Genomic DNA, 23,906 nt, shown 5'->3' on the forward strand with positions numbered 1-23,906 from the left:
AATACACAATAAACACATATAATTATGTGTAGCTGCTGTTGTCATAACCCCTTGAAGTGAAATCATTTCTTCAGGCAGTAACTGTCTTGCATTAGTCGCCAAGAAGTAAGCAAATACTGCAACATTTACTTTGGCGTTCTGCTGCATTGACGAACCACCACATCCATGAACTATGCACACAAACCATAAACCCTGGGTTATATCATAGTTAAAGTTACGAATAAACCCACCATAAACTTAACAATTTGCAATCTCAACTCATCAAAGACCAGTTAACTGATAAGGGCTTGTCCAGATAGGGACAAAAGTCTCCAGCTGATTCTTGGGTCAGCGGGTAAGGTTGGGGTTAGACAAGCAGTGGTTATGGTTAGGGTTAGGGTAAGTCTCCAAGTCTATATAATGTCCCCAAAAGTCCCCCAAAAGAGAATGTGTGTGTGTGTGTGTGTGTGTGTGTGTGTGTGTGAGAGAGAGAGAGAGAGAGAGAGAGATAGAGAGAGAGAGAGAGAGAGAGAGAGAGAGAGAGAGAGAGAGTGCGTGCGTGCGCGCGTACAGCAAATGAGGGTAGATGTTGGTAGGTGGGTGTGCAGATGCACTTCAAACCAGAGTTAATATCGTAAGTAAAAGCATTTGAGGTGTGTTATCAGCTCATTATATCTTCTGTCTGTGGTCTATAATAATAAAATAAAAAGTACATCATACAGTATGCTCATATCAATATAATGGGAATATTCCACAGAAGGTATGATTGTTTTATGCTCCCGTTCACCCTAGAGGTGGGCGGAGACTGTTTCTTTCTCTCTTCCCCTCCCAGTCCCTTCCTCGGAAGTAGACGTATCTGTCTATATTCCCCTTTTATTTTTATATTTTTGCAACAACCCCTTTTCCCCAACAACCAGCCCAATGGACGCCAAGATGGACGACTAAACCGAAGAACGGGTCCCCGATTTCAGCCCGTTATTTATCCTCGGAACTGAGTGGACCGGATGAAATCCAACTGTGGTTTTCTCCGCTTCGCAGGGGAGGTAAGGCTTGGGGCTCCGTCTACTTACTGGATCTGAGGCAGCCATTTAAATGTCCCAACACACTCCAACTCCTTTAATGTAACACCAACTGAGAGTGGTGAACCAACGTTTTCAGTATTTAAAGAATATTATCACATAATATGTATTATTGCTCACACAGAAACATAGCAGTTTACGACGCCAGGCTGTGAAATTAGCTCTGTTCCAGGGAATAGTCGTATTCGGTACAATAATGGAAACACTTGATTAATGCACCTGCTACACGGGGCTCGGTGATTCCCGAATATGTGAGGGGTGAAGGTAAATTTCACCCCGTCACCCTTCAGACGGCGACTGATGTGGTTGCAGTTAGCTAACGTAGATTTAAAGCTATATAGTTAGCCGGTGTTTCGGTTTAACAAGTGACCGTGTTAACTGGTGACTCTCAGCCGAATGAGTCGTGGTTGTCGTAGTGACGGTAGCTGTTGAAAAAAAGCGAGGAGAAAAGCCTTTAATTTTACTTTAATTAATTTTAAATACATACTCATCTGTCTGTATTATCAACACTAACCGTTTACGTAAGTTAAACCGTCCTCAGCAAGACGCATTCACCCCGTAACGTTTCTTATTATGTGGAAAACATACCTTTACCATATCATGTGATTCTATACTGTTATTCTCATAGCCCATATTCAACCAATTAAACTGTGTCAAGTGTCACATTCCTCATAAGACGCTAGCTGCTCTTCTAGTCTGTATTTGTCCCCACATAAAAAGTAACTTTAAGAACGCTCCTTGTTGTAAGTCAGAAAGGACCAGACGAATATATACTGTATTCATTTTAAGATAATTTAATATTTTAGGAGAACATCTACGTGTTCTGTTCGTGTTGTCAACAGCTGCCGTCACTACGACAACCAAGGACGCATGCTGCTGAGAGTCATCAGATAACACGGTCACTCGTTAAACCGCAACACCAGCTATAATGTAGGCTAAGTTTATGCTAAGTAAGTTAAGCACAGATATGGGGTCATATGGGCTTTCTTATACTAAGCTCTTGTCTGCTTGGGATCTGTTTGACTGCACATATAAAACCCTCAGCATCTTCAATCCCTGAATAAAGGCCGTTTAAAACCAGCTTTCCTCTGACAAGGTCCTCATTCAGCTTTGCATGCACAGATGTTTGTTTCAACACAATATCAGTTAATCCCTATATCATAGACAGAAATGTCTGTTTTGGATTTTGGTTGCCCAAAATGACCAAATACATCCCAGAGATATTGAAGGGATAGTTACCACAGTATAAACAGAATACCAAACTCTTTGACAGTTGAAGAACATTTGTTTAGTCACAGTATACTGTATATCTCGTCATGTTGCCCTCCGCTGCTTTACTCTGTTTGCTTTTTTCTCATGAAGTACTGGATCATTTGTCACACCTCTTTGTCTTCTCAATCCCTCGCTAGTGGAAGGAACATTTTCATGCATCATCATGCAACAGTTTCATCTACTTGTGAAGCTACATAACATGATGTAATGATGTAAAAAACACCCCTTTAACAAACGTTTTCTTATTTTTTAGTAAATATGAAATCACATTTGTCTGAACTATAACTTAAGTACAAAGTAAAGAGAATCTTAAATCCCAACTATTAATAAAAAATGTTGTGTCATTACATAATGTCAGCCATCACTGTCACAGAGCATTATTTGTCTGTGTAAATCAAGCCCACCTGTTCTGGATGGATGTGGTGAGTTGGAGTATGTGCTGTTCTGACGTGCTGTGTCACTGTGCAGGTAGCTGTATCCAGTGGGGAGGTAGGCTCAACCAGGGGAGGAAAGAATGAAGTTCACCGAACCCTGGGAACGCCAGAGGCTGTCTTTTCTTCTGGAAAAGGCCGCCTCTAGGGAAGCCAAGATGTGGAAGGTCTACGTGCCAAAGAAGCCCTCCTCACAGGTGAGGATTCACATCTGGGTGCTTCTATTCATTAAACCGTTGGATGGATTCACTGGCAAAACACATCTAAACAGAAGTTCGTTCAGGAGTGGCAGTTTGGGACTGTAATTGTACCTTTGATCAGCTGCAACCACACTGTTTGACTAAGGCGCTGACTTCATTTAGTAGTTTGGTGTATGTCACACACAACCAGATTTTTCAATTAAGTTCAACCAAGTCTGACAGCAGAAAAGGTTTCAGTGATCAAAAACCGTAGATTAGTTTTTTTCTGTTTTCTTTTAATCTCGTAAGTTACATCATGCTCTCAACATGGCAAGCTTGTTTTCTTTGTTATGATCACAAAGTAATTACATCACTGCTCGGTGAAAACAATTGGTCACTTTGTCTTATTATTCTGAGAACTTGATATAACACGTTGTCCAAATCAGTCAGAGAATTCCACTAGGGCTGCTACTATTGATTACTTTATCATTATCAGTAGTAGCAGAATGATTGTTTATTGTCAATCTCTAGAAGAAAATTTGCAGTACAAATGTGTTTGTATGGCAGTAGTCTGTCAAGTTGAGACACTGAAGGTTAAAGTAGTAGCTGAAACAGAATTACTGAAAGAAGATGAAATGGCAGTTAAGAGTGATTGATTTATTAATTGATTTGTTTATTCAAGTGTCAGGCATCTTTTGTGGTGCCCAGCCCATATGGGTTTACAAGACACTAAGCAATAACCAGGATGGCCACATGACAAATCATAATGTACAATTCAACAAATTCAAAAGGAGTACATTTCAAAACCTTCAGTTTACATGACAGAAATGTTATGTTAGTGTTATGATGGATACAGTTGTCTCTGTTTCAGCTAATGTGCGTTTTCAATAAATCTCACCAAAACAAAATTGTCCACATTAAAAAGCCGACTCGACATATCAGCTTCAGACAATCAAAACAAATCAGGATTTATCAATTGAATCTTTTCAAACAACTAATTCCTGAAGTCACTGTACAAAGGACAATGGAATACAAAATGAAATTCATCCTCAACAACACCAAGATCACAAAAAACACATAGGAAATGTCGACAGGAGCTAAAGTTTTAGTTAAAGCCCTGAATAAAATTAAAGTATCAGTTTAAGTGTAAGTTCTGAGTGAAGTTGATGTGTTAGTTGAAGCTAACTTACATATAACGTCCACATGCAGCCCAAAATTTATGACCGTATACCTCGACAAACCAGCGAAGACGTCAGAATATGCAGACAATCAGTGTACTATAGACAGAACCGCGTCAGCTTTTGGACTATATCCACACTTTAAGTGCTGAATGAAGTTGAAGTCCAAGTGCCGAAAGGACATGAATTGAAGTGTAAGTGATTAAAGCAGGACAATGTTTCAGTTGAAATGTACGTCCTGACAGGAGTCGGTGACAGTTGTAGTGCTGGCTGAGGTCTAAGCATAGAAATCACGTTTAAATATCACTGGAGTCTGAAATATTAGTGGAAGTAGAAGCACTAAAAGGAGATGAAGTGTCCTTTCAGAACTTCAAAGTTCTTCTTCCCATCTTATTTCAGGCCAAAATTCAAAGATGGTAAGACATAGAAAATAGAGGATTTATTTGAAGGTGCTACACAACAGTAATCTGCTAAATCCGTGAGGTTTTTGGTGAAACTGGATTTCTTTTTGTCAGTTATTAGCCTGATCTCAAGTCTGAGACACAGCAGTCAATAATGTATAATCATGAAGCAGCAGTGTAGCAGACACACAGTGAGTCACTAAGCAAAGACTCCACTGACACAAGTGTTTTGTGTTTCATACACTGAGCTCAGCTGGTCTCACCCAGTTTACGCTCCTTAGGACACGTCCTCACATGATGTCACAAACATTTTGTCTCATCACACCCCTCGGGCACACCCTCACATGATGTCAGATACCTGTGAAATTACAGTAAACCTTCAATTTTACTTTGAATCATTCAGTACTTCTTTATCACGTGAGTTATTTTAGTTCCACTAATTCATTTTGTCCTCTGTTAAGTAGCTTTAGTTGCAGGTCAGCTTCTGGTTCAATTCAATTTTAGTAAGATGTAATTTAGTTGTAAATTACCTCTAATAATGATTAAATGTATCATTCATTATTATTACTTATCAAATCCAAATGATTTGATAAAAGTTATTAATGAAACAAACAATAATTGACATGTAGTACATTACATTTAAAATAATATGATAAGAATTAGGAGTGTGTGCCTTTAATAAAGCTATTAGCTTGGTCACCAGGTTCAGTAGAGCTTGTTCCTCTGTGTTAGGTCAGGTCAGCCCTCTCTGTGTAGCTGTGACAGATTTTGTTTCTGCAGTCTTTTTTTTTTTTTTTTTTTTTTTACAACACAGCCTTTATCCAGTAACATGTTAAAGGATTTCTTTTTGCCTGCTGGTGGAGGTGTTCACTCTGGTTTCATGGTTTCACCCTCAACCCCTGTTCCCCTCTCTGGTAAATACATAAGCAAAAAGAGTCTAATGTCTGCTGAATGCTAATACTGGTGTCCAAATACACCTAAAGGGCACTGCGGTGGTAGTTTTGTGGTCTATGTTGTCGTGCAGTATAGCAGGTACACTAAATGTCTAAAGTCTTAAAATGAACCTGCCCTTGTTTAACTGTAGCGTCCAACAACAGGACTTTCTTTCAGTTAACAAATGCAATAATATTACTATAGTGGACATCTAGGTGAAGATTTAAATGGTTTACTGGCTGCATTAAGAGGCCTTTCTCACAGCAGGCGATTTGACTCGTCACAGTAGGAAAATCACAGGTGTTACTAATAACAAATAATGTGTCGAAATGTCTTCTGTGAAACACTATGTCGTAGCATTGGATCCACATTTACCACCTTTTAGTATTGTTACTTTAACATCAGCTTACCATTTTTATAACTGTCAGCACGCTGGTCTGGTCTGTCTGATTGTTGGTTTATTTGTCCATTAGTCCATCTTTCACATTATCAATTAGTTTTCATATGTTTACAAAAGTTTAAAATACATTTTATAATCTTAATCTACATTTTTAGTGTTACTTTTGTCATGTTTTGTTGGTGAAAGTAGATTGAAAAACTACTTGGTGCATTCCCAAGAAATGTCTTAAGAAATTTCCCACTATCCTCCATTAGTACTGTTTACAGTGCAGGACAATATGGAAGTTGGTGTTTTTGTATTCATCATGCATACACCCTGCATTAGTACTGGAATATTTTTTTGCTGGATCATTTCCTGCATGAGACTTGTTGTAGTTGCTTCCTCAACTTCCCATGAAGTAGCCAACGGAGCCCTATCTCATCAAGCTAATCATGCTAATTGAGCTAATAGGATTGACACTTGGTCACTAATCTGTACATGAGAAACCTGTAGTGCTATTTTATTTTGTAGTCTCTGGACAGTTTATCTAGAAAATCAACATGATTTTTGCTGCTTCAGCTGTGAAAGATTCTCATCACAACGCTGGTGGAGAATCAAGAGATGTGTTTTAAATGTTGACGATGGGGGGTTTGTGCTTTAGTTAGTTCTCTTTACTTTCTGCAGTCATGTCTTTAAAATTTCTCAGATCTGTGCTCACTGTGCATCTCTTGTTTTTTACCCTCTTCTGTTCTATTTCTGTGCCTGACACTGTTGTAGATACCTGCACTTTTTCATATTCACAGCTGATGTAAAGATGTAGCTATTTAAGTTAAATGGAATTAAGACAACGGTAATCTCTGACTGTTAATCCAGATTGTCTGCTGCTGAGTCACTGCAGTACATTCATGTTTCTGCCAGTTTAATTTGGCTAATGCAACACAATCGACCTCCTCTTGTTGATCTGTTGTTGTTGGATACATGTTGGATCCCAGAGTGCAGCCAGGTTGGCTCAACAGGCCAACCACGGTTTTCTCTATCCAAGCACTACTTTTTGTTATTTTCCAGTGCTGATATATTCATTGGGTCTGAACATGTAAAAAAAATAATACAAGGGGGACGTTTTGCTGAACATTATTAACCAAGACCAACCTCTCTTTATCTTGGCCTTGGACCTGCCAAAATCATTCATAGGTTTTTGCTGATAATGAAGAGGCCATTATAAGGCTTTAAATGACAGCACTGAGGCAGTTATGACGCCTGTTAGTGCCTTTGGCTGACTAAGCAGGTATGTAAACTGAAGTAAGAGGTCAAGGACGCAATAGGTCTCCACAAAGCCATATAAACATCAGCAGTGTGATGTTTTTTATAGTTGAATTGAAAGTTTAAAAGTGGTCATTTGCTCAATGTCACTGCATTCTCCGTCATACAGACAGGACATGAAGGCAGCTGGTCAGCTTGAGAGTTGGAAAGCTGAGCTGGCATCCAATATATCATTGATCAATTATGTCTGTACATCTGCACCATAGACCATCTTTAGTCCAAGAAATAATCATTTTAGAAAAGAAACTGACTTCAAATGATGTCTGGTTGCCTGTTGAAGAGACTTGGTTCTAGTTTAGGGCTCCAGAAGATGGTTGTTTGCCTACTGAAAGATCCGCTAGATTGGAGTAATTTTGATAGACTAGATAACAGCAAACAACTTTTTGACATATATGAGTAAATCCACAGTATCTAGATGACCTTCTTGAAGTCTCTGGATATTGTCCTGTGGATGGCGTCGTGTGGGGACTCTATTTTTTGCTGAGCGACCTCAGCAAAGAGAAACCTGGAAGGGGTTGATTGGGAAGAACACCCTGCCTGTTCTGAACTTGAGTGGTGCTTTGTTAATGGACTCCTTTACTAGTTACGGACTGTCCATAACAAACCGACACCACTTTGTATCATCAGATCTGATGAAGAGCTGTCAAATGACCATGACCTGGTTTGATTATGTGGTGGGGAAGGCTGCCAGACAAACCTGGTAAAACCAAACGTGTAGTGATGGTAAACTAGAACATTCTGGCTGAGGACCTTGTCCGCTAGGTCTTTGAAGTTTTCTTGCATTCTTGGGGAGGTTGAGGACATGATTGATAGACATTAGCAGTGAAGGAGGCCGGAGGAAGCTGCGGACCTGAAATGTCAACCTTGTCAGGCTGTAGAACGAACACTTTGAAGATCTTTTTAACTTGACTAACACACCCTCTATAGAGGAGGCAGACTCACAAAACTCAGACAGCGTCATAAAGCTCTACAATGACAGGGCACCAGGAAGAAATGAGATTAAATGCTCAGTGCTTGTTGTTAAGCAAGCTTGTTTGACACACCTCCTCAATGTCATGTGGAGGTCGGGACAGTGACTGTAGACTGGTAGACATGGACGGTGGTGCCCATTTTTAAAAAAGGGAAATGTAGACTAGGCTCCGGTTCCCCTAAACTTGTACAAGACACTGGAGGGACTACATATCCCCTCTAGCATTCACATGCCAGAGGGGATATGTAGTCACAGCACATGTGAATGCTTCAGGATCCCCCAGCCAGAGCTACACAGCTAGACTACCTTGCTTGGCTTGCTGCCACAGTGACATGGAAAGTGGTGGAAAATTGGTGGATGCCACTTCGATTTTGTCTGTTGTCCAGCAGCAGAAATGGACTCAAAGTGGGCCAGTTGTTTTTAGTTTGGAGTTTCGAGCAGAGAGGCTGAACAGTGTCAAGTTGCAGATTAGTCAGGGTCAGTTGCATTCTGACCTTTGACCCCTGCTGCTAGTCCACTGTTACACATTCTACTCCCTCAACCAGCGATTTCAACTCTGTAACAAATCAGGAATACAAAATTATTTATTTGAATGTTGAATATTTAAAAAAAAAATGTGTTACCATATCAGTGACTACACATACAAAAGTGATTACATATAACCTTTAACCTTTGTTCAGTGTGGTCTTGCTGTGTGGTCCAGAAAATCAAAACCCCATGACTATCCAAATGCTGTGACCATTTATCAGTGGATTTGAAGTTTTTCTACCTCAGCATTAATTCTGACATGTAACCAGCCATCATATGGGAGCTCTGAGGTTTTGTAAACCTACATTTGGTTGGTAGAGGAGTAAGTGTTTGGTAATTTGGTGTTGGGAGCCACTTTGGGCATGACCAACTATCATTTATCTAAAACCTCTTTCACAAACAAATGAACATGTATTCAAGCCATGATTGACCCATTCATACTAGACTGTTGTAATTTACCGACACCAACATAAGGAGTCACCACCTGACCTCATGTAGTTCTTTGGGGTATTTTTTGGTCAAATATTTCTCTCTCAAACACCCATTTGCCATTCAGAAACTTTTTTTCCCCTTCATTCCATATCATTTATATTTTATATCATTTAAAATGAAGAAGGATGCAGCATAATGAGTGCTAATTCTAACATTTTTACTGTTTGGATTTGGAATAACATGAATAACACAATTTTCAACAGGTTATACTGTATAATGCAGATTTGCTGAGACGAATATGTAAGATCATCATGATTTTTGTCACCCAGTCCAATTGCAGACTGAGTGGTGTTACCTCATAGATTAGATAGATTGAAAGCAAAGGTGAATTATATCTACAACCTATTAAACCCAGGTCAGATAAAATGTCATAATGAAACTAGTGTCAGGCGCAGGTTATCCACAGGTCACTGTTTTAAAACCCAGCTCAGCATACTGAGTGTGCAAACTAAAAGGCTGTAATTGTCATAAAACTTAACCACACAGTATCATATATCATATTTAATTGCGTAAAAACCTATGTAAAAGAAATGTCAGTTGCTTAATTATTTCAGCTGTCAGACGGTGAACAAATGGAATTCCCGGAATGTTTCTGAGCAGATTCTGTGGTAGGTTTGGTCTGGTCGTCCAGCTGGTTTAGGAAGATCCTGTTTTTCTCTTTAGTGGAAGTATGTCAGTCACAAAGGCATCCTTGATCACTAAATATCCAAAACTAGGTGATTCAGCTGGATTAGTAAATCCTGTTTGGCCCTGCAGTGGAAACCAGGCCAAGCGTTTCCCTGAAATAGCGTTGCTGTGTTAAAGACAGAAGAGACACTTCTCTGGACTCAGGGTTGATTTGTTTGTTTGGAGGTTCTCTCTGATCTCTGTCCAGAAATAATTCCCCTTGTCTTTACTGTAAACCTGAGTTTTGCTGTGGGATGGTTAGGTATAGATAGAAATGGCAGAAGGTAGTTGTTTTTAGTAGTTAGATTTTGTTTTTGACTTACTTGTTTCCAGACTTGCTCTCTTAGGCCTAGCCTAGAGAAGAAATTGTTTAAAAATGATTTTTGATCTGATTGATCATATCTAGCTGTCTCAACAAACTTGTTTTCTTGAAACAACAAAACAGTTTTTTCTTCATCATGAAAAAACCTTCTGTCTCTGTGACCACAGCAAACTGTCAAAACTGTGATCACACATGATCACAGGAAAATAAAATGTATATGTTGAGATCACAAAACATCTTTATCAAAAGCAACAAGGACCTGTGGAAAGATCAACTACTAGTGTAAAATAAATTGTCTATAGGTGGTTTAATATTATATATAATTATCAACTTTTTTACTCTTGGAAGTAGCATTTGTAATAATTAATAAATCTGGCATTATTGGGTAAATCTGCTCTAGTTTAGTTATAATGAAAACACGATTATTTTCAGCAAACACTATGATGCCTTGCTAGGATAAATAAGTATGATTGCATATTTGATTGTCCTCAAGAGAACAGATGTTTCAGTGGTCAATACAGACACCCTCTCAGTCCAGCAGGATGAGGCTGTTGATACTGTTGTCGTTTGTTGTAGGATACAGACATCTCCCCCGCCCAGCGGGACGAGGCCGTGCGCTGGCTGACGGAGCTCCACAGCAAACTGAAGCTGTACCCAGAGACCCTGGTGTTAGCGGTTAGCATCCTGGACCGTTTCCTCGCTCCCATCAAGGTAAGTAAATACCATTATGTACGGTAAATTATTTTAACCTTTGTTTGTTATGTACACAAGTCATCTGCTAAAATATGCTCAGACAGGCCCTATTCCAAAATTAGAATTTGTATTTATAATTTTAGGGGCATTTAATGCCTTTAGACAGCGAGTAAAGAGATGACAGAAATTGAAGGCAAGGGAGATTCAGCAAAGGTCCCCATCAAGATTTGAACCAGGGACATTGCAGTTCATGGTCGGCTTCTTAACCTCTTAGCCACAAGGGCGCCCCTAAAATTTCAGATTTTATTGTGCAGGGCTTGGATGCATGGTGGTAGTTGATATTCCAGCTTCAAGATTAATATCCGAAGAGAAACAAAAGGAAAACAACCCTCAGACTAGACAGTCACGTTAATGTCAGTGGGTCAGTGGGAGGTTCTTGATATTTTTGTCTTTGAGTCCCATCGCTGTGTTACTACAGAGCAGCTCTCTGTAATGCCAGCCGACTGGATGATGAAGAGGCTTTTCTCACAGCTCCCCTCACAGCTGACACTCTGTGTTCACATAGGAACAGGAAGTGTCAGTTCTGTGTGTCCTGACGGGCCAGGATGTCCCTCGAGTGTTTTTAGCTGTGGAATGAAATGTTCCAGGATTATCGGGAGCTGGACTCACTGTGTGTCTGATAAGATGTTTTCACTAAGAAACACTGTGACTGTGTGTGTGTGTGTGTTTGAGTTTCATACCTTACTTTCTTTGTGTGACAGTAAGCTACAACCTGATCAATAAATACAGTAACTGTTGAAGTAGACAGCAGACTGCTGACTCAGGCTTTCTCCCCTCAGGCCTGTACAGAAACGCTGATTCATGTTTTGAACAGTCTGAAAGAAATTGCGATGTAGGCATTAATAACCAGTGCAGTGCTGTTGAAGTAGATATTGATCGATGCTGCTTTGTTACAAACAAACTAAAGTGGAAAAATGAACCAGAATGACTTTTTGCGGCTTTAATTTCTTCATTCTCCATGCACATCTGCGTATGTGCCAGCTGAAGACATGAGACAGCAGCCAAATGTGCTGTTTAACATGGTTGTATTTGAAGGATTTTTGATGATATGGATCATCTTTTGTCAAATAGACCATAACAGATTCTATTTATCATACATAAACTAAAGTTACGATGGTTCATGAGTCCACACAATGTCTACTAACATGACAGCTTCTAACACTATGAAGACCATCATTTAGAACATGTGAGCTCCAAGTTGAACCACAACAATGGTCCCTTTTTACATTTTATTTTTACCACCACAGTGCTTTTAATTGATATGCATAAAACTCTGCAATGTTTGTTGAAAGGAATATGAGTAAATTTAACTCTGGGTTTTGGTGCTTCTATTCAGTCTGGCATAGTGGAAAAGTATTTTCCTTTGATCACACTCTGTCACGTGAAACAGCTGTCTGAGCAGTCGGTACTACATTTACATGATAGCAAGACCAAGAATAGTTTTCTGGCTGCCAGTGTGGAGACAGTTGTGGCTTTGACATCAGCTGCAAGATCTTAATAAAACTTGAGCAAAGGCTCAGAGCTTCTCCACAATCAAGACTTTAAAGAGGAAAGCAACAAACTGGTTTATTGCTCATCTTTATACTACACATAATAATATAGTAATTGAAATTATAGGCAATTATAGGCAATAAAATTATGTCTTCCAGCAAATGTCAGCTTGATTCCAGAACACTGGTATAAACATTTTATTGATTAATTGAATTGTGTGTCCTCAGGCCCGTCCAAAGTACCTGCGCTGCATCGCCATCGCCTGCTTCTTCCTGGCTGCCAAGACCTGTGAGGAGGACGAGGTGAACACAAACAACACAATACACACAACATAGACACACACACACACAGACAACAACTCAGATGCAACAAAATAATATGAAAAGTTGATGGATCTTTTTACATATGTTAAAATGCAGGTAGTTGGAGTTTACTACATCAAGGGTTTAGGTTCAGTTTGGGGTAAGGGGTTAGGAGATGTGTTATGGCTATATGTGTCCTCACTAAGATAGAAGTACAAATGTGTCTGTGTTTGTCTCTCCCAGTGTGTGCCCTCTCTGAGGGAGCTGGCTGCCTCCAGCAGCTGTGGCTGTTCTCCATCAGAGATCCTGAGGATGGAGAGGATCATCCTGGACAAACTGAACTGGGATCTGCACACCGCCACGCCGCTGGACTTCCTGCATATCGTATGTCTCTCTCGCATACACACACACAGGCATTAACACACCCTCACTGCATCTGACATGATCTGAGCTACATTTAAGGGCCTTCGAAGAGAGAAAACCTAAAAAAAAACCTTAACCCTAACCCTTGGGGGACTACGGATGCAAATTAGCTTTGAGCTAACTCCGGTGCAGTGCATCTTTAATGTTTAAAACTGCACACTGTCCCAATCAATAAATCAAAAGTGTGTTTTCATGTTGACAGCTTTTTAAGCGGTTCAGCTAGTGACACCTGGTGGCAAAAGAAGTTACTGCCTGGTCTGCCTTTGATCAGCTGCTTTCAATTCTGAAATAATTGAATTCAGTGAAGAATTGTTCTCTGGATTAATTTTAACTTAATACTGAAAAAAACATTTACAGGGTGTCCACAGACCCAAGTGTGACATTCTACATGTGTTCAAGTTACTCTAAATGTACTTAAATTAATTTCTTTACCAGTCAACTAAAGGTTTACAGTGAAATAAGTCTTGTAATGATGACTGTTTTTCTCTACTTCTTCTTCTTCCTCACCCACAGTTCCATGCAATGGTGTTGTCGTGTCGTTCTGGGTATTTGGACTCCATGTTGGGACTGAACCGTTCTCAGCACCTCGCCCTGCTCACACAGCGACTATACCACTGTCTGGCCGACCACACACTCATACAGGTACACATATAGTGATGTCACAGTGATAAATCTAAGGGATACTCTGTTTTAGATCTGGAGGCTAAAGCTAGATTTATGCTCGATGCAGTGTCCCTGGTGCGAGGGTGCGTGTGCCAAAAATGATGTCATTGCGGCTTTCGCATCGAGCGCGAAGGCTCGATGTTCTCTCTTGTTCTCTCTTGTTCCTGAGCGCTGAACAGGTTTGTCCCTTGTGTGTTCCTGTAGCTCAGAGGATCCATGCTGGCCTTGGCCCTCATCACCCTAGAGCTGGAGACCTGTTGTCCTGACTGGCTGGCTCTCACCATAGACCTGCTAAAAAAGGCACAGGTACGGTCTATACGTCTCTATTTCCTAATTAGGTACAACTCGTGGCCAATCAGAAGTTGTAAATGCTCAGGGTGGATCATATGACAGGAACAAAGAAACAGAAGTATAAATGGAGAAACAGCAGAAAGCTTATATTGAGCTTCTGTGGAGAACCAGGGTGACGAACAGAGGAAATTTGATTTAGTTCCTCAAAATGGATCAACATCTGTCATAGAGACGTAGACACTTTGAAAACAGAACAACACTGACATCAACAAAAAGACACATGAACAGTGAAAATGCAGCTTCAGTGCAGCAGAGGAGAGACATGGGATAAGATTTTTTTTATATCAGAGAGCAAAAACACAGTAACTGTATGAGTTTCTGCTGGCTCCTGGTTTAACCCCTCCCCCTCTCTGTTGGCCAACACAGCTGTTTAATATGCAACCAAAAGTCAATAAGTCTCGTTGACACATTTGTCCTTGAGCAGATTGTCACTGACTCTGTCCCTCAGCAAGGCAGTGAGTGTGTGGACCCCCCAGGTGGCGGTTAAACACAGTTAAACATTATCCTTTTGAATGCTCCTTGTTTTGTTTCTTCATATTTTACTGTTCTTGTTTTTATGCTTTTCTGAAAACACTTAATGGAATTTATTTGCCACTAAATTTACTGATCACATTCATGCTCTCTGTGGGTAAATTATAGGCAAAAATATGGGTACATTATATAAGTAATATAGAGTAATAACCCAGTTTGCTGGATTTGTCATATAATTTAATTGCTACAGTTTGATTTGCACTATGACGCAGGTTAGCAGGATAAAGTCTTCCACTTGTGCTCTAGACACCATCCCAACCAAGCTGTTTAAATCCTGTTTCCATGGAGTCTCCCGAGCAACAAAGTATAATAAACTCTTAATTTAGGCATCTTCCCCGCAGGTGCACCTTCAATGGTAAAACCTCTCCTCAAGAAATCCAATCTAGAGTACTAGGAGCTAAACAATCACAAGCCCATTTCTAATCTACCTTTCCTTGGTAAACTTTTAGAGAAAATTGTTTTTAATCAACTTCTTGTTCATCTAACCAACAGCAGCATTTTAGAAAAACTCCAATCTAGTTATCAGGCAAACCACAGCACAGACAGCCCTACTGAGAATTAATGTGGATGCAAACAATGTGGCTGTCCTTCCTCTCTTAGACCTCAGTACAGCATTCAATACAATCAACCATGAAATTTTAATTGACATACTTGTGAAATGGGTGAGTCTGTCTGACTGTGTTTTAGTTTGGTTTCAGTCTTATTTAACTGGAAGACAGTTTTTGGTCAGCCTGGGTGCTTATGTATCACCATATTGAATATGGTATTCCTCAAAGAAGTATTCACGGCCCAGTTTTGTTTTCTAGACTGCCGTTTGGAAACATTATTAATCATCACCATGTCAATTACCATTTCTATGCTGATGATATACAATTTTACATCTCTGTCTCACCAAATGACCCCAATGCACCACATGGTCTCATTGACTGTTTCACTGACATTAAAGTATGGATGCATAAAAACTTTTTAAAATTTTAATAGGACACAAAGCAGCAAAAGAAAAACTACACTCAATGCTTGGTTCTCTTAGCAAACAGATTAAAACACACATCACAAACTTGGGAGTTATTTTAGATTCTGATTTAAATATTAATTCTCATTTTAACAAGGCCATTAAAACATCATTTTTCATCTCAGAAATATTGCCTAAGTCAGAGAGATGCTGAAATGCTCATTCATGCTTTTTTTACTACCTGTTTAGACTATTGTAATTCCCTTTTTACTGGATTACCTAAAAAGTCTATTAGAACACTACAGCTAGTCCAGAATACTGCAGCCAGAGTCTTAACTAAAACAAAGAAAATGGATCACATCACCACACTGCTTCAGACAATGACTACCTGTATCTTTCAGAATTGATTTCTTTGAACTTTGAAGTTCTTTTACTTGTTTATAGAGCTTTAAATGACCTTAGTCCTCACTACAATAGAGATTTTCTTTCATCCTATGTTCCAGCCAGATCATTAAGGTCCTCCGCTGCTTCTCTTATAAATGTTCCTAATGTGTCCCATAAAAGTACCGATGAGGCAGCCTTCTGTTTTTACGGCGCACACTGCCTCTGGATATAAGAATGGCAAGAAAAGGAAATTAAGGAGCTATCTTTTTAATCTGGCTTTCAATTTTAATTTTCAGTAGTGTTATAGCTACGTTTTTAAGCTTTAATCATTGGTTTTTATATCATTTTATCCTTGGTGTTTATTTTATTTTATTGGCCTTTATTTGTCTATTTTCAACACTTTGTTTTATTGTAATTTTTAGTCTTTCTATTTTGCTTTTATTTTATTGATTGATTGATTTTTATTTTTGTCTGTGTTTTAATCCTGCTGTGTGAAGCAGAGAAATGTCTGCAGCCTGTCTTGAATATTGAATGTGTGTCTTGAATGTGAATCTTTTGATTTTGGTTTGTTCCTTCTATCTTGTTAAAATAAGATTATTATTATTATTATTGTTGTGGTTGTAATTAATCGTTATTCAGGGGAGTACTTTGTCTCGCTCGCTCCCTCCTTCCTTGGCTACCTCTCCTTCATCCCTCTGTCCTCCTCTTCCTCTGTCTCTTAGATCGACAGCTCTGAGTTGATTCGGAGTCGAGAGCTCGTGGCTCGTAGTCTGTCCACACTGAGAGCTTCCCTGCCTCCAAACACTGTCTACATCTACCAACCCCTGCAGAGCCAAACCACCCTGCAGCCTCCGGTCCAGGACCCCTCACTCCCCTGCTGCACACTGGGTATGTTTCATTTATATCACATTTACACAAAGTAAAAACTTCTATCTGGCATTATTCAGGACTAAACCACCAGTGTGAAAAGTAATTGAAAATTATGCTGGGAATTAATATAACCTCAATTAATTATCCAGCAAGGTTATATTTAGTTAAGTATGATTTTCAGGTATTTCCATGCATTCATACATAAACATATGTGGTATGATGTCTACTCAACCATTAAAAGTAAAAGCAAGTTGTGCTTTCTCTAAAAATCAAAGCAGTAAGACAGTAAGCAGTAAAAAATGTATTTTTTTCCCCTGAAAGGTTCAGTAAAGAATGAAAAACCTTTTAACCTTTTTATAGGCCTGTATATTTGTAGCTTTTCACTGGTGCTGTAAGATAAAGTGGGGAATGGTAACACAATGAAAGTATTTATGCAAAATTGATACATTTTCAAATAATTCAAATACAAATCATTTAGAACTAGAACTGGGCTGTTTATTTCTGTTTCCAGTATCTACTGTATATTCATTGTATTTTGATAAGAAATCTCTCGTCTTCCTCCATGTTTGCCTGTTGTTTTGATCCATCCAGTATAATTTACATTTCCACAAATCTTTACATTAAAAGCTGAACAGGAAGGGAAGGTTTGTGCTGCTGGAAGGCCTTTAATTTGAAATATGTGTGCAGGAAGTGTTGAGGTTGTTGTTTTTTTTTACATTAACTTAACAGCAATCAGAAAAACAGCAAAGTAAACAATAACATATCATTAAAGAATGAAAACAGTATTTGGGGTAAAAGGAAGACAGTGGTGAGGATGACATGACTGTTGTTGTGCTGAAGGATGTTAGTGATGTGGAAATGTACATCACACTGAATTTACAATGTGAACTATCTGACTAAGTAAGTAAATCCACCAACTCCAATGTTTTTTTTACTCAGCCTTTATATGTTTGTGCTGGCTGTTTGAATACCAGCAAATAAACTTGAGTTAAATACAAAAAAGGCATCAAAGTATTTCCTGTAACTTTCCTCTTCCCAGGGACCATCACCTCCACCACCGAGTCTGCCAGGGACCACGCCCACGTCACTGCCCCCCCTGCCCAGCCACAGACACCTGCTGGTGGGGAAGAGGGGAGCCAGCAGTCCTGGCAGCCCTCCTCCACGAACAGCAGTATCCCAGCTCTACTCTCTCCACCCAAACACCCCCGCCATCTTAACCACCTGCAGAGGGTCACGCTGCGCAGCAAGGCCTCCGCCAAGCGCAAGGTAACACCACCTATCTCTCTTTAATCGACTACAGGTTTGATAATCGTTGGAACTTTCAGGTTCCAGCCTCTTCGATGAGAATAGTTGTCGACAGGCATTTTTATAGAGCAAACAATGAACTGTGTCTGTGTGTGTGTGTTCAGGTGGAGGAGATGGAGGTGGACGACTTCTATGACGGTATCAAGCGCCTCTACAACGAAGACGTCACCACCACCACCACCGCCGTCCAGGAGGGGGCAACACCTGTGATGGGGGCGATAACAACAGGTGGAGGAGGTGGAGGAGGGGGAGGAGGAGGAGGAGGAGGAGGCCTGGGTGTCTGCAGTGTCCTGTTGTCCCGACAGGAAGGCAGCTCCTCCCCCTGCCCGCCTCTGCAGCCAGTCAGTGCCTCCTAGAGACCAAACCTGTTCACCAAAACCACCTTAAACACCGACATCATCTTCATATTTCACTTTCAGATTAAAACCTCCTCCTCAAACTTAAAACTGATCACCACCGTTTGATCAGATAGTGACGTTCAGGCTGTTGTTTTAGCAACGTCAGTGGGCAACTCCCTCAGCAACACAGTCAAGAGAAACGTTTTATTCAATGTTTCCATTTGCATTAAAAAAAAGCAATATTGAGGCAGCTCCTCTGGAAACGTCACACATTACGGTTGCCAGGGCAAATCGTCTTTTACGTCACTGCTTTTAATGAAACGTACAGCAAAAGAGGAGGATATTGACGTGACACGCATGATGTCAGTGGGTAAGACGGTTTTGGTTTTCGGTGCAAAACGACCCCAGTGCCCCCCGATCTGTTCAGCTGCCCTGCGGTCAGTTCCCATCATCCCCTGCAGCTGGAAAACAGAGCCCAAAAAAATTTAAACATTCAAAAAATAAAAAACCTGCTGCTGCTACTATCTTATTAATTATATATTTGTTGAACACAAATACAAAAGGTTTAAAAAAAACTATAAATATAAAAAGTTTCCTTCAAAAAAACCTAGAATTGACTTCTCTCCCCCCAGTGTCTCGCTCTCTGTCCTGTTATGGAATATTCTTGGAAATGTCATAGTTTGTCAACTTATATTTGTTGTTCACATCTTAAATTCTTTACTTTGATTTCGTATATTTATGTTTTTATTCTGTCCACTTTTTCATCCCTGCATGTTTTCATCTCTATTTATAACTTATTCCTAAAGAGTCTAAATCAAATGTATGAATGTTTCTGTATAGATGATTAACTGTTACTCGCCCAGATAAAAAAAAAAAGGTAGTTTTTTTTTTTTTTTTTTTAGTGAAGTGCAATTTGATTGTTAATAAGATGCTAATATAAACATCCCTCCTATTAATCCCTATGTTTCTCTTTTCGCTCTCAGCTTGTTGTGACGGCTTGACTGAATGAAAGTTTCTCAGGTTGCTTTATTCACCCACAAACGAAAAAAAAGAGTTTGAAGTTGCTGCTTAAATCTGGTTTCCTCGTGCAGGCGTCTTGGCTGCCAAATGATAATTTTACTGTTTGTTTTGGAGCCCAAGAGCAGCTGTGGTTTTTTTTTTTTTTTTTTTACAACAAATCACCTGACCTTTACATCACAGCTAACCATGCTTATTGTGGTTTTATTTATTTTTCCTGCTGTTACAGGCAGCCATTGGTTTCCATTCATTTCTAAACAGTATGAACGTAAAGTTGCAGTCTTGAAACCTTCTTGAGCTGTGGAATCATCAAGTGCAACAATAATATAACTTTGACTAAAATGTCTGTAGACCTGATGTTCACTGTGATGATTACAAACCTCACGCAAGTTTCAAAGAGTGTGACCGTACAAATGCCAAATGGAAACCAATGGATACCTGACACTGAAAAAATAACCAAAACCTGTACAGTCAGCATTTGAAAATGGTCAACAGAAAAGTAAAGTATACACAGTCTGTAGCTAAAACTCTCGGGATAACAGACTTCTGTAGTTCATCTCGTTGGGTTAAACTTGAGATTATTCTTTCAGGGTAAAAAAAAAAGAGATAACGGACAAATTAGTAACCACAGCCGCTCTTGATGGGTGGTCTTAACCACAGTCTGTTGCCATAAACCTCACCCATCTGGCACTCCTGAGTTTCAAACAAATGCTGCCTAAAACTCTGAAGGGCTTACAGTACTTGTTGTCTAATCAGGGTCCCGTCCTTTAAACCTGGTTTAACTAATCCAAACTAACATGATGTTATCCTGCTGATTATGATCCAATTTACTAGATTATTTGAATGCAGACACACCAAGACTTGTTTTTTTTTTAATAACCTCAAGAAGTCTTGACCCAGCTAACTGAATAAAGACTTGTTGCTATGACAACCCTGGTAAAAATCAGACTGCATGTGGTTTCTGTGTTGAAGCAGCCAGAAGGAAATTAAAGAAAGAATTAAAAAGCATTTTAATAGTAAGCTAAGAGACAGAAATGTGCTTTTGGAGTTGGAAAATGAGACTAGTGACAATCTTCCCAACGCGCTCTGTTTTTATCTCTGGAAGATCTGTTTAATCTATTATTCTTAGAAAAAGCTCTGTTGTTCCTGCTGTGGGAGCTGCTGGTGGCTGCTCCAGGTCCCTGAACGCACCGCGGCACCAATAAATAAAGAGAAAAGAATATGAAAACTGACAACCGGCTCTTTGTCTTCATTTGCCTGTTCATATACGTTCATGTTTACGTCCTGGATATCCTGGATAAACAGTGATGACCTGCAGGGAGGAGGTCAGGGGTGAAAGGTCACAACATTCAAAGTCTGTAGATGGGACAAGATGGATGAATACAGGTGGTATATCAAAACCTGGACAAATAAATCTAAAACTATCTGCATGGCTTTAATACAATCATACAACACACACATATTAGTATATAATGTCTCAAATATGCTGTTAGTGGCGGACAGTTAAGTTAATATAAGATATTTCCTATTTGAATGTATTTTTTTGCAACATTATGTTGTTATTTAAGCTACTTTTAACTATGTTTGTGTCCATTATATGGATACATTTCCATAAAAATGACAATACAGCAAATTCTTAGTTACTGCTGCTGTGCCTGCACACAACACGTTAACATTGCAGGTATCTTCCTCGTTCAGGTAGAAAGCACACTGACCTGCAGCAAGAGGCTTTGTTGATTCAAGGAGCTGCTAACTGTCAGCTCATGCATCTGAAATGCATCCAAGCTGTCAGTGTGTGGTCCTGTCTATGTACTATCACCTATCAAAATAAAACGTGCAATAAAGTTTGATAAAAACATTAGGAATTTCAGCTGTATTGCCAATCAGGTTACAGAATCTGATGGTACACCTGTTGCATGCTATCTACCTCCACCTCCACTCACAAATGTGTTTTTCTATCTTCAGTTGGATGTTGTTTTCTTCTCTGCTGAATGATTTATGTGCAGAGTTTGTTTTCACATTCATCTGATGAAAGTCTCTCTGTGCTCATCTTAAATCTCAACTAGTTTAGAATCAGGGTTTCAGTATGCAACTCACGAGTGTGATGTGGAAACTTGAAGCCTCCAGCACAGACACTGAGAATTAACTTACTGGTAATAGTGAAGCAGAAGGCATCTTGTGTCAAGCAGTTTAACTTTTGAAATGAAAAATAGATCCAGAGATTCTGGAGTTTTCAATGAGGGAGAAGGAATAGATGTCATTTTAAAGATTTTAATGAGATAATTGATATTTTTTTGTAGAAAAACCATATCAGATACAAGTTATTATTCAAAGCAGAGTATTTCTTGCAGTCTTAAGCATGTCTGGAGGGGATCTTTAAGGACCTGTGGCTCTTGGAGGCTCTTGTGTTCTGTCTTTTAGCCAGCATGCAAACCTGTTTATCACAAACAGATACTGGAGGATTTGCAGTGAATGACCTGTTTGTGGGAGGATTGTAAACTCCACCAGATGGTGCAGTTGGCTCTGCAGGCTTGTCTTCTTTTTGAAGAGAAAAATGTAAAAACAAAAGGTAAAAACCTGTCCTTTATTGCATAACTTTGGGGGGAAAAACACTGAATTCTGTAAATGACTGACTGCAGTAGACATACTGCAGTGTTGCATATAGAGATTATTATTCATTTGATTATTTCATTTCTTAAGTATAAATACTCTAGTCTAAGAATACTCCATTACAAGTAAAAGCCCTTAATTCAAAATGTTACTTAAGTAAAAGTATTAGCAGCAAAATGTACTTAAAGTATCAAAAGTTATTATAGTATATTGTTTGTCTTTATCACTAACAAATACACATAGTCCATCAATGTGGAGCCAATTTTAGATACTCTGGGTAGATTACTAGTAATAATACTGCATCTTCTTGCCTCTTCTCTTCTTTTTTCATGTCCAGACAAATATTTTCTTTTTTTCCAGACATCAAGAGTGTCTGTCTGACTCTGTGAAAGACACACTGGCAGGATCTTCAACAGCTGCTTACTCAGTTCAAGACTTCCACAGTTCAACAGCTTGTTTTGTGTTTTCAACACTCTGTTTCACAAGAGTTCAGCTCCTGTCAGCAGCTCAGGTGCAAAATGTAACTAGACTTGTGTTCTCTGCTTTTATAGAGGCAGCTCAACACGCCTCCTCATCACCATGACGTCCACTGATGTGTAGACTCAATATTTGGCTACATGATATATTTTTTATTTATTTAAAGTGAGAAGTTGCCCATTTATAATTAAGATTAAAATGCCTGAATATATTTGTTAAAACAATCAAACAATTAGTCGATCAACAGAAAAATATGATAATTGATTAATAATTGTAGTCATTTTCCAAGCAAAATGCCAAACTAGCTTCTCAAATGTGTGAATTTGCTGCTTTTCTTTGTTATATATGTAAACTGAAAACTTTTGGGATTTTCCCTTGGAAAAAAACTGAAGCTCTAAGAATTTGTGATGAGCAGTTTTTTTTATTTTTTGACATTTCATAGACTAAACAATGAATCAAAGGGAAAAAATAGTAGTTTAATTGACAATGGTAATGATGGTTAGTTGCAGCTCTGGACCTTGACTATGACCTTTACTTGCTCACACTACAGACATTATTTCCACTCGGTTGGAAATACTTGGATATTTATTTAAAGTATAGTAATTATTATATACAGCTATTCAAGTACAGCTACTCATTCATATTCACATCCTGTAAGTGCAGTTAATTAAGATCTTTGCTCTACTGACCAGTTCTGCTTTAGAACCACACACTTGGGGTGGAGCTGAAATAAATAAATATATGCAAATGTAGAAACACTGAGTGATCCTGTCACTGTGTCGGGATAATTAATGATTAAATAATGAAGTTACCACTGCTGCGCACATATTGTTTCTGCTGCTGTGTGATGCTGCACATATTTATTCAACTCAAAGGAAAGAATCCTGCATACAGCAGCTGTGGACAACAACCAGAACATCAGTGCTGATTCAACATTCAGTGACGTGAACATAATTGCTAAGACTCATCAAGCTGTTACACTCTGTCTTCGTCATGTTAACAGCTGCATTTTATGGGAAATTGTGGGGGAGGGTGAAAAAGATTCAGCGAAATTCAACATTTATCAAAGCTTCTGTGATTTTGGAGAGGACTAGTGTATGTGTGTGTGTGTACATGCCTCTGCCAATGAAAGCCGCTCTAATGTTTATGGATCAATGTCAGTGCTGACATGTGAACACAAAGTAGTGTTCTGTGTTCTGTGTCCTGTGTGCAGAGGAGGCTTATTTAACCGTCATATTTTTCATATAGCAGTGGTTTCCTTTTATTTGGTGAGAGTTTTATTGCGAGGTTTATCCAGAGGTGAGATGGCC

At 39.2% G+C, this 23,906-nt stretch overlaps 1 protein-coding gene across 1 annotated transcript; it reads left to right on the forward strand.

The window, feature by feature from the left end:
• Positions 1–784: 784 nt before the first annotated feature.
• ccni (cyclin I) lies at positions 785–20,744 on the forward strand. The gene is made up of 10 exons (XM_067573449.1): positions 785–1,022; positions 2,799–2,958; positions 10,706–10,840; positions 12,601–12,675; positions 12,919–13,059; positions 13,612–13,740; positions 13,966–14,067; positions 16,702–16,867; positions 17,889–18,115; positions 18,259–20,744. Exons 2-10 carry the CDS (start codon positions 2,845–2,847, stop codon positions 18,508–18,510), a joined length of 1,341 nt encoding a protein of 446 aa, XP_067429550.1. The 5' UTR covers positions 785–1,022; positions 2,799–2,844; the 3' UTR covers positions 18,511–20,744.
• Positions 20,745–23,906: the final 3,162 nt, after the last annotated feature.

Source organism: Thunnus thynnus, chromosome 19, assembly GCF_963924715.1.
Source record: "Thunnus thynnus chromosome 19, fThuThy2.1, whole genome shotgun sequence".
Lineage (NCBI taxonomy): Eukaryota > Metazoa > Chordata > Actinopteri > Scombriformes > Scombridae > Thunnus > Thunnus thynnus.